Source organism: Pollicipes pollicipes, unplaced genomic scaffold (genome assembly GCF_011947565.3).
Source record: "Pollicipes pollicipes isolate AB1234 unplaced genomic scaffold, Ppol_2.1 Scaffold_1600;HRSCAF=1878_pilon_pilon_pilon, whole genome shotgun sequence".
NCBI lineage: Eukaryota > Metazoa > Arthropoda > Thecostraca > Pollicipedomorpha > Pollicipedidae > Pollicipes > Pollicipes pollicipes.
This window is the reverse complement of record NW_023595962.1, coordinates 7,370,865-7,382,134: the sequence shown is the minus strand read 5'-3', so window position 1 is coordinate 7,382,134 and position 11,270 is coordinate 7,370,865. Positions and strand designations below refer to the sequence as shown.

Sequence of the window (11,270 nt, the reverse complement as noted above, 5' to 3'; positions counted from 1 at the left end):
GCGGTGCGACAAGCCACCGTCAGCACGCGCGCCCCGCCCCGCGCGCTGGGGCGTCGTAGCAGTGTTTCGTTGACCAGCCTTCGCTGCCTGGTAGTGGACAATGTTCGTCACGTCTGACCTTGCTAGAGACAGGCTTAGAAAAGTGGCTAAGAATCCATAGCGCGCGCCCTCTCGCTCACTACCCCTTTTGTACATGCTCAGTGACGACTATTTACTAACGCGTATTTTGATTTCTACACAACATTTAAATAAATCGCACACGCTCCTTTCGCCAGCATTGTCTGTACACTAAACGTAACCACTGTCGCTGCAATGGAAAGGAACATGCTGCATACTTTGTATATCACAAGCAGTTGTCAGCAGTGTGCGAACACGTCGGGGCGCGCCCCGTATTGCACATTGCGCCCGAGAGGCGCGGCCCAAGCCAGAGACGCTTTCTCTCGCCAGGCGGTGCGACTCGGACCAATCCAACGCCGCCCGCCGCGGAGTCACGCCCCGAGCCAGAGTCTGCCACCTACGCCTCGAACACGGACCGCCAGGCCGGCTGCTCACTCGAACAGACTGAGGATCTCCTCGGCGGTGGCGCTGGTGCTGGCGCTGACGTCACCAGCACCAGCGGCGGCCTGCTGGGCCGAGCCGCCGCTGCTGGGCGGCGTGGCCAGGTCGGGTGGGTCCAGGAACGACAGCAGGTCCAGGGGGTCCACGCTGTTGTCCGTGTACAGCTGCTGCAATGGGACAAGGGATTATGGTCAGCTACTGACGACATCACCACAATGTCGTGTTCAGTGTGCACAGCTGTTATCATATAAACGGGAAAGGAGTTATGGTCAGCTACTGAGGACACGGCCAGAGCGTTTTGTACTGCGGGCATACAGCTGCTGTGGGCACAGATAGGAAGAGGTTATGGGCAGCTGCTGTGACACAAACAGGAACAGCTTCTCTGAACACGTGCTCAAGACCAAGGGAGAGAAAAATCCGAAGCACTCTGATCACGTAACACGCTCAATTTTCTGCCTCTCTCAAAGCACGTGTTGCGCTCACTCCTCAACCACGCGCGCCAAATGCGTCAGCGCTGTCCGCTATCGCCCGTTCCTACCCACATGCAGTGAATCCACGGCGTGATGGCGGTGGCGGTGGGTGTTTCTCGTGGCTTTCCAGCGTTGCTATTACCTTCCAAATCCAACTGCGATCTAAGTGCCATGGGTCACAGGTTTTGGCGCGGTGGCCTTGCTTTACAACCCCGCACTAGAACCCCGACCCCGAACCCCGGCCCAGTGCCAAGATCCCGCGCTCCTACCTCTGTACAGGTAACCTGTACTGCAGCCCATGTGCCGTGACCCAGCGACCCCCCCCCCCCCCCCCGGCGGCCATCATCATCCACTTACGTCGAGCGCCTCGGGGCCACCCTGGCTGTCGCCCTCGGCGATGTCGGCCGGGTCAAAGGTCAGCTGACCGCTGAGGTCGGGCAGCTGCGGCTCGCCGCCACCAGATGCGCTGCTGGTCGGCGCCTCGCCGGACGGCGCGCACGACGTGACCACCGACGAGCCTGACATCAAATATAGGAATGACGTCATATATGGAAGTGACGTCACGCACAGACCCCCCTCCTGGAGGGCGCACAGTGACAAGTCTGAAGTCAAATGTGGGATCGCGACGTTGCACGCGGAGACGAGACATCACGAACATAAATGTACAGCACTGACGGCCACTAGCTGGCAGGCAGCGCGACACGACAGAGAGAGACAGTTGCTGATCTCGGATGCCAAAACTCTGAGACAGCGTCCGGGAAGGCGAGGAGGCCTTGGGTACCGAAGTACTTAGGACGGGTACCTCACCCCGGAAAGATCATCCTGGCGATGCTTAAGATGCAAAGCACCCTTAGCCCATCAGGCCACCTCACGCCAACGCCAAAGTTACGGTGGTCCGTTTTGGCAGCGCTACATTGTGGACCTCCCTCCCGGCGACGCAGGCCAATCAGCGGCGAGCGCGTGACGCAGCCTCACCATTGGAGGAGGGCGCGGCTGACGAGCCGGGGGTGAGCGGTGTGTGCGGTGTGTGCGGCGTCTGGGGAAGCGGTAGGCTGGCGGCGGGGCCGGCTGATGACGACGGCGCCAGCGACGAGCTGCCGCCGCCGCTCAGGCCGCCCATCTGGCGGACGGGACACGAACGTCAGCTTCCGCAGATTACCGCGCCCCGGCACGCGGGCGGGTCGGCGACGGGGCGCGAGGGCGAAAGAGAACAATCGAAGCCAAGAGCGACCCACTATTGGGGACAAAAGGGAGGGGGCGGTAACTAACGCCTCCAACTCCCAGCAACATTTAACTTTAACTCTATGGCGGTGCACGAAACAAATAAGGTAACAATCCTGTTCGCTTCCCACCTTCACATAGGTTCCACAGCCATTGATTGAAGTTCCTGCTTGCGTTTCGCAGCGACCGTGTAACATTGACCAAAGCTACGAAGCTGTACAAAGGTCAAATGCGCATGCCGCTCATGGAAGGTATGTACGCATCATTTACAAGTGTCAGAATATAGAATTAGGCACCGTCATGAAGCACGCAGACTTCCGAACCAATATCAGCCGCCGACTGACCGTTTCCTGCATGCTCTTCTCCATGGCGGTGAGGGGGTCCAGATTTTGGACCGAGTCCGTCAGCTGACTGAGCGCGCTGCCGTCCGGCTCGGCGTTGCCCGTGTATGACGTCACACCGCCGGTGGCGCCGCCCGCGGCCGAGTACGGCATCATTGAGCCGTTGTTGATGCCTGCCGCAGTCGCACATTCGGGAGTAAGAGTGCTGTAACGACACGGTTAACGACACGCTCCGCAATACACGACGACCGGTCTGAAAGCAATGACAATGGGATGACAGAAAGAGGGTCTTACGTTGCAAAACGGTGCTGGTGCAACTTGTAACTTGCAACTTGTAATCCACTATGATCGGCACCGGAGGCTGACACCACGCACTCACTGATATGTCCCGTAGATATTACGCTCTGCGCCCAGTGGAACATGCTCTGCGCCCTCTCCCAGCTGGACACCGAGGCACTCACTGGTCATGTCCGGCGGACAGTAGGGGGACATGCCCTGCGCCCCTCCCAGCTGGACACCGAGGCACTCACTGGTCATGTCCGGCGGACAGTAGGGGGACATGCTCTGCGCCCCCTCCCAGCTGGACATGGTGGGCATCTGCATGGAGGCCGGACTCATGGCCTTGAGCCGCTGCTTGTTGCACTGGCTCATGCCTTCCGACAGGGTATCCTCCTCCTGTGGACGACCACCGCACGTGTCAGCGCTCGCTGAGTGGGAAGGGGGAGGGACGAGCAGAAACAAAACCACTGGCGGCCTGCTAAAGACATTCTTCTCCCGGCAACGACCAGTGCCTGCTCACTGGGTGACATAACTCTCGGTAATCACTGCAAAGGACGGTCGGCAGCATCAAGACACTGCTCCTGGAAGGTCGTGAAGTGCCGAGACCGGACTACCAATGGAAAAGGTGAAAATCGTGATCAACTAATCATCCGCATCGTCTACAGAACGCCACACGTCCGCAGAGCCGTTATAAGCCGAACACGCTCCCGCGCTTCCGAACGAGCCCCGTCCCGCCAGCGTGGGCGACGCCTGAGCCATCCCAGGGCGCGGGCACCGCAGGGGTGGCCGGCCCTGGCGCGCTCGCTCGCGGCAGGGGTGTCCGACCTTTTTGACGGTGGCGCCGTTGCTGGCCCGCCAGCTGGCGGAGGCGTCGATGGTGACCTCGTCGACGTCCGAGTTCTGCAGCGAGTTCAGGATGCCCCAGATGTACTGGTCCACCTCAAGCCCCTCCAGTGGCGCCGGCTTGCTGCACATTATAGAACAGGCCAGGTCAGGTCAGGTCAGATAAGTCAGATCAGGTCAGGTCAGGTCAGATCAGGTCAGGTCAGGCGTACTGGTACACCATCAAGCCCTACCGCAGCGCCGTCTTGCCGCAGGTTACAGCGTACATTTAGAGTAAAACCAAAGGCCAGGTCCGGTCAAAGGTCAGTTCAAGTCGCAGGTCATGGCACGCATGGAAATGTAGGGCCGAGGCGGTGACGACCCTAGCGACGTCAAAATGACGTCAGGCACTTGTCCGCGGACGGCACAGCGCCACGTTCATCATTCGTCCACAGGCACGCCTTACTGCGTCACAGTGCCGTCATAATAACGTCAGAGCACTCGTCTGCGGACGAGACAGCGCCACGTTCACCATTTGTCCGCAAGCACAACCAATTACGTCACTATGACGTCATAACGCCTCACCTGCAGACGGGACAGCGCCAGGCGCCCCGTTCGCAGTTCATCTGCAGGTAGGACTCGAGGTCGAAGCACTGCACGTGCTTGCAGTCGTGGCCCCTGGCCGGCAGCGTGATCCGTTTGTACGTGATGGAGCATTTCAGCGAGATCTGCAGACCAGACACGTGCGGCGTGAGCGTGCGGGGCAACAAGCACGGGCTTCGGAGGAAATGGGCATTAGCCTGAGCCGTCGCCGGTAAGCGACTTGGACCCATCCGCAAACGCCAATGCTGCTTAGTACGTTGTGATTATAAATGCTACTTCGTAGTATCATGAAATGGAAGTGATAAGACAGTAATATTAACTTTATTCCTCGGAGAAACACCCGGAGAATAGAGGTATAGTTAGAACCCCACTATATCTCCGTTCTCCTGGTTTTTCTCTGAGGAATAAGGCCAATACCACTGTCTTATCTACGTGAATAAGGTTTCTCGCTAATGCACTGAACAATTTGCTAAATGGAAGTGATTTCAAAGTGCATGAATCGTTGCAAGTGGTCGAATATACTTTGCAATCGTGGCAGCAGACTAGGATTACAGCTGGGCGAAAACGAGCATCAGTCTGACAGCCCGCGCGGTCCGAAGGCATACACCAAGCTCAGACTATGACGGCAGAGTTAACCGACGCACAAATCCAGCTCAGACTTTGAAATAAATCCTGCTCAGACAATGAAATACAAGTACATGGTCGCCCTTTCTTCCCACCGACCCTCCTCTACAGCTGAAACCACGATCCGTCCCACGTTCCCGGCCGATCTCAGTTCACCGCCGACTCCGACTCCTCGCGGCCGACTCTGACTCGCCTTGATGGCGGTCTGCTCGACGCCGTCGCCGTCGCCGCCGCCAGCGCCGCTCAGCGTCGACGAGCTGAAGTTGCGCTTGATCTTGTTGATGCAGTGGTCGGCCGGCAGCAGCCGCTTCCGCAGCAGGCCGTGCAGCACGCTGCGGACGCTGGGCCGGTGCACCAGCTGCAGCACGAACAGGTGCGACTGCCGGAGCAGACGGCCGGGGTCAGGCACCGGTCACTGGGGTCAGGCAGAGGTCAGGCCAGCGGCGGATCCCGATGGCGGGGTCACGGGGCCATGGCTCGTTTGAGCCGAAGGAGCATCAATATCTCACGGTGAAAGAGCACCAAAATCCTTATTTTGGGTTCATATAACTTTCATTTGCAAGACGCACTAAGCTTCAGCGGCACCACAAACGATCTCAAACCTTAAAGCTTAAAATACCACAAAAAATGACCTTTTAAAATAAGGTCAACAAAATCAGGCGGATGATTCCGGTGGAAGCCATTTTACCGATTAAAAAATAAGAATTTGAAAAGCGGCCGAAATCCGAGTCAGCCAGCCAGCCAGCCAGCCAGCCAGCCAGCCAGCCGTGGGCTGTGACGCCGGCTTCACTCACGCAGCAGCAGGCGGTGACGGTGATCTGGATGGTGTTGCGGCCCGGCTGACAGAACTCCTTCAGGTTGAGCGGCCGGTGCGAGCCCTTGTTGTCGCCGCGGTCGATGTTTAGCGGATAGGCGTTCACCGATACCTGCACCGACGCCGGCCAGTTGGTGTCCATGTTGCGGTCGTCGTGGTGGAAACACTTGAGCTGTAGCTCCAGGTCCGACCTGCCGCCGCCGGACAGAAACATCTAGCGTCAGGGTGGAGAGGTCGATGGGACGCCAGAGACATCTGGCGCCAGCGCGGAGAGGATGTGGGATAGCAGCGTCGCATGGTAGCTGCGACTTCAACTCACTCTGCCGAACAAAAACGTCCCACAGCTGGCACAAAGACTTCTTGCGACCGGCGGACAGTATTGAGCGATGCGTCGATTTCCCGTCTGCTTCTTTTGCTCCCTGGATGGATTCCATCAATGGGTTACAAACTACGCAGCTTGTTACCACACAAACTAAGCAGCTTGTCGCCGCCGCGGGTCGGTCGGCGAACTCACCGCCACATCAGCGTCTGGTGCACCGTCGGCTTCAGGGGAAACTCGTGGTTGCTGACAGCCAGGTTGTGCTCCAGCCGGAACGGCGGCAACACGATACCGTCCCGCACCGGAAACGTTAGCCGCAGCTCGTCGTCTTCTGCGCGACACGACAGAACGCGTGTCAACATCGACTGTATCCATGGCAACGCGCGGCAGAACGCGCGTCAACATCGACTGTATCCATGGCAACGCGCGGCAGAACGCGCGTCACCAGGTACACGGTGGCGCCGGGCAGATACGGGCTCATCCCGCTTCGGAACACGATTTCTCAACGGACGAATCAAGGTCGACCGTTGGTCACCACCGCAATTGCACCGCCGAACAACAACACGAGGCCGCCTGCCACAAAAACGCGGCACAACAGGAACGCCATATTGCATGTCAGTGTCGGCTCTATAGAGCGTTATAATCGTAAGGGAATAAGGCTACCGCCGCCAAGGGCGTGATGGCCGTGGCCTGGTGCTGCTATTATTTGGCACGCAGTTGTGAGCTGGTGTAGGAGACAAGGCAACCACTCGGAGCGCGCTGGAGTGGTTCTGACCGGTGGGAAGTGGGGTGGGGGTGGTGATAAACAAGCTATTGTCACGACCGATGGCCAGAGGGCCAGGTGCTGTGACGGGTTGAATGATTCGAAGCACAAACAACCGTGACGAGTGCATTTGTAGTGTGAACGACTGCAGCGCGTGACAGATGAGGGGAAGCTCAAGCACAACCACGAAAATAGCACCTTGGAACACGGACGACTTGCATAAGCCGGAACAAATGCGGACCCAGAAAATCCGTCCCGGCGGGGGGAGGGGAAGGGAGTGCAAGGTCGGCTTCGGGGAAGCAAAGTCCAGTGAAGTGTCTCGGTTTTAAAAGCGCGTCGAATTTTTCTTCTTTCCGTCTCTAGTGTTCTAAAGCAAACTTTTCTTGAGGAATTTTGTAACAACACATTACAATACATTACATTATACACATTTCAATGACAATGACGAATTTAAATGACACCCTTCATATTTTATTCCATTTTCTTCAAAGTTGCAAACTATTTCCCCCTTCCCAACATTGACAATCTCGGGTGGGCACGTCCCGGTTCGTGCCTGGACCCGCTCCTGACGCCGTCCCCGCACCTGACCCACGGCGAGCAAGCGCCCGTAACGAAGGATACACGCGATCGTCCGCGTACCGCGCCGCCAGCCGCGTCGCTTCTGCCGCCCGCGCGCCACTCACTGGTGCTGTTGAGGTGCATCAGGCTCGGCTTCACATCCGCCCCGGGACTCAGATATGGTAGCCCGGCGGCCGGCGTCAGCGGCGGCGTCGGGTTGCCAGGGATCGGCGAGTGCTGGTAGTTCATCGTGTTGCCAGACACCGGGCTGCGGGGAGGGGCGGCGAAAGTTCATTGCGTTGCCAGACACCGGGCTGCGGGGAGGGGCGGCGAAAGTTCATTGCGTTGCCAGACGCCGGGCTGCGGGGAGGGGCGGCGAAAGTTCATTGCGTTGCCAGACACCGGGCTGCAGGGAGGGGCAGCGACAGTTCATTGCGTTGCCACACACCGGACTGCAGGGAGGGGGTGGCGACAGTTAGCGGTCGCCGCGGGGCAGCGATCGGAAAACAAAGTGCGGCGGAGGGGGTGCGGTGCAATGGTATACGGAAACATTTGCGCCGTCTGTTCAGTAAGGTAAATTGGTTATCCCGTGTTTCGGTCACCCGCGAGTTGTGGCTCACTATCACAAATACGCGATGGTTCAGAAAAAAGTTCATAGGCACTGTTAGCTTGCATTTACAAAAAAAAAAATGTTGCCAGTCTCTGAGCCCGTTGTTTACGCAGAAAGGTCGTGGTTTGGCAAAAAGTTCCAGATTTCGTCTTCATGGAGTTGGAAATTATCAAATAAAACTCGAGCAACCACGCGAAATCACGGAAATCCAAGCTCCCAGTCATCTCGTTCGCACAACGGAAGGGGCTGTTCCAGGGACAACGCAACACATGAGCTCGCGCCCGGCCGCGTCCCGTCGCTGCCACACCTCCAGCGGCCCGTGTCGACCCAAACCACCGCGGAGAACCACCGGACCGGTGGCGCCGCTCGGCGGCCGACGGCCGAAGCTGGCGGCCGTCGCCGACCGCACGCTATCGGCGACGGATCTGGCCGCGGCCGACCGTAATGTCGGGCCGGCGAGTGTCGCACGCGCAGAGGCGACGCCAGCCGCGCCGAACGGGGAGGCGTGCGCCGCGCAGCGCGCGAGCACGCGCGGCCCGCGTCTGACGCGCCGACCTTGAGTGCCGGGCGACGATGCGTCGGGGAGGGAACGGGTCACACACCGATCCAGCTCCCGTACCTCGTCACGCACGGCTCTAGCGACGGGCCACGGCCACGCAGGAACGTCCGCAAATCAAAACGGACAAACCACCTTGGACATTAGCTATTCCCACGCGTCGCCGCATTTGCATAATACGGTGATGTCCTCTGCGTCCTCATCAGAAGCGGGAGGCCCACGGGTCACACCCGGACCACGCATTCCCACGCCATGTTGATGTCTGACGGCTGCGCGGGCATGGCCCATTTACCCAGCCACGCACGTCTGCGCTCCCCGCCCTGAAGCGACAGTGCTGCGGCGACACCGCGTCAGTCACCTACATTGGCAGCTGGCCGGGCACGAGCGCGGAGGCAGCCGGCAGCGCGGGAGGTGCCGGGTGCTGCGCAGCCTGGGCTGGCGAGCTGCGGACACGGACCGGGGCTACGGACAGCCGAACCACGAACTCCTGTGTCACCTAATGTCCTTCCCAGGCTGGTGATGGACCTGTTCTCGTGCTCAGGCCCGAGCGTTGTGTGATGTGGGACTTTCGGAGCATGTAAAAATAAAGGGGGGCTAAACGTAAAGAGGTTGCTGACATGGACGGTGCGATATGAATGGCTCTTTCAAGTCACATAACAAGTCTGCGTTCCCGTTGTTTAGTCGAAAAGAGCGGCTGGGTCAGGCACTTCCAGCCCTCACTTCACCTCATGTCGGGCGGTTTGTGTCGTTTTAGGCGCTCGCTCTCTGCCCACGACTGGGATGGCATGCGGACGGTGGCAGCAACCGCACTCAAAGATCAGGTGACTGTAGGGGCAGGACGGATTGTGCCCAGCTTAATGGAGCCTTTGCCGCAACATTTGGCGCTCGCCGAGTTTCGCGATCGGATGGTGGGGTTCAAGCTCACACGGCAAACACTACTGCGCGGACGCTGATCCCATCGGATGGTGGGGTTCGAGCTCACACGGCAAACAACTATTGCGCGGGCGCTGATCACATCGGTTGGAGGGATTCGAGCTCACATGGCAACGCTACTGCGCGGACGCTGATCCCCGAAAACCATCCAACTGAAAGCTCCAATCTCTACCTTAAAACAATTAACATGAAAAAATGAACGGGCTCGGTCAACACATCCCCAGATACTTCTGTGAACCATTTTGCAGCATTTAACACAAGTGTCCAGTAACAGGTGGGAGGGAGGTTCACCCACCCTGTCATGGAGGTTTAATATCAATAGACGTGAGATACCTCCTAGACGTTAGATACCTCCGTACCTAAAGGTTTAATAGCTCTAAAATAAGGACATCCGAGTCATGTTTTGGACTTCGGAAATCTGCTAACAAAGCTTGTTGCGTATATCTGAACCCACACCCCCGCGCTGATAAAATAGTGATGCACGGAAAGGTTTCCTGCAGACGGGGATGACAAAAGTATGCTTTTACCTCTTGAAAATTTTGGGAGGCCCCTTTCGCCCAAACTGAAGGTTTTGTAGCCACACATATCTTACCAAAGTTCGGATGAAGGAGGTCATCATCAGCGGAGCTACGAAGTTCTAAATGGGGTCCCTGAAGATCCTTTTCTGCATGCAGAGGGCCATTTTTATCAGGAAGTCTTATCTTAAATAAAGGAGGCCCCTTTCCTGGCTCGGAAGTCCCGTCATAAACCAGGAGTCTCCTGTTCTGAACTAGGAGGCACGCTTCATACCATGGTGCCCCCGCATGCGCCAGAACGTCATTGCTCCCGGTGAGGATATCTTGCTTCTGGCTAATGAGACCCTTTGCCGGATTTGGCGGCCCCCAGTGGGGAGGCCCTATTCCGCCCAGGAGGCCCCCTGGTAACGTATGCTCCCTCCCCAGCATAGAATGCGTGGGGTAGCCCCTGGCTTGTAATACATATATATATATATATATATATATATATATATATATATATATATATATACATATATACATAGACATATACTTTAAAAATACATAAATATGTATATAAGTATGCATATATATACTAGCCGCCTTCAGACACGGTGTGGTCTTTGCACCTTTGGCTCTGATTTAGTGGACCTGTCCTGGCCAGTCTTTACCACATGGCCTGTTTCCTTCACACCCCATGTTCTGTATCGTAGTAACGCGCATCTCGCTTTTTAGAGTAATAAACAAGACCATACTTCTTCCTCCAAGGAGCGTCAAACACGATCTGGTTGCGCTGTACAGCGGCTCTATACAACAACGGACTGGAATAGTGATCGAGCAGCAACGGGAAATACCGTGAAACACTATTCGCAATGGTGATGAATACGTAGCACCCGGTCTCCCGTCCAGAACACCAAAAACATCATCACGATCCCACTACAGGCTAGCGATAATGTAACAGCCACGCCGGGTGAATACCAATCGTCACGAACACTGAGCGACGCGACGAGCCAGTAACCAAATGCTGATCCCATCAATTACAGGTTTACGACGCCCACTCGGCGCTAAGTGGACACACGTCTACCCACCGTGGCACGTTTACGACACCGGATCGGCCGAAAACAGGCGCCGTAAAACGCAGCCACGACGCCGGCCCGTGTGCCCGTGGGGAGCGCGCAGTGCAAGCGCACCTCCTGACATTCCTACCGTAAAGAGTCGCTGCGGTCACTGTACAGAGTCATTGCGGAGGTCATGATGCGGTCACTGTAAAGAGTCACTGCGGAGGTCATGATGCGGTCACTGTAA

General features: G+C 57.3%; 1 protein-coding gene across 1 annotated transcript; it reads right to left on the bottom strand.

Moving 5' to 3' along the window:
• Positions 1-384: 384 nt before the first annotated feature.
• Positions 385-9,774, bottom strand: LOC119093281 (zinc finger MIZ domain-containing protein 1). Its single transcript, XM_037216221.1, has 13 exons — positions 9,767-9,774; positions 8,901-8,981; positions 7,498-7,640; positions 6,247-6,382; positions 5,713-5,923; positions 5,112-5,297; positions 4,277-4,419; positions 3,695-3,836; positions 3,121-3,265; positions 2,594-2,763; positions 2,004-2,148; positions 1,386-1,546; positions 385-725 (listed from the first exon to the last, which is right to left on the bottom strand). Exons 1-13 carry the CDS (start codon positions 9,772-9,774, stop codon positions 549-551), a joined length of 1,848 nt encoding a protein of 615 aa, XP_037072116.1. The 3' UTR covers positions 385-548.
• Between the last annotated feature and the right edge of the window lie 1,496 nt (positions 9,775-11,270).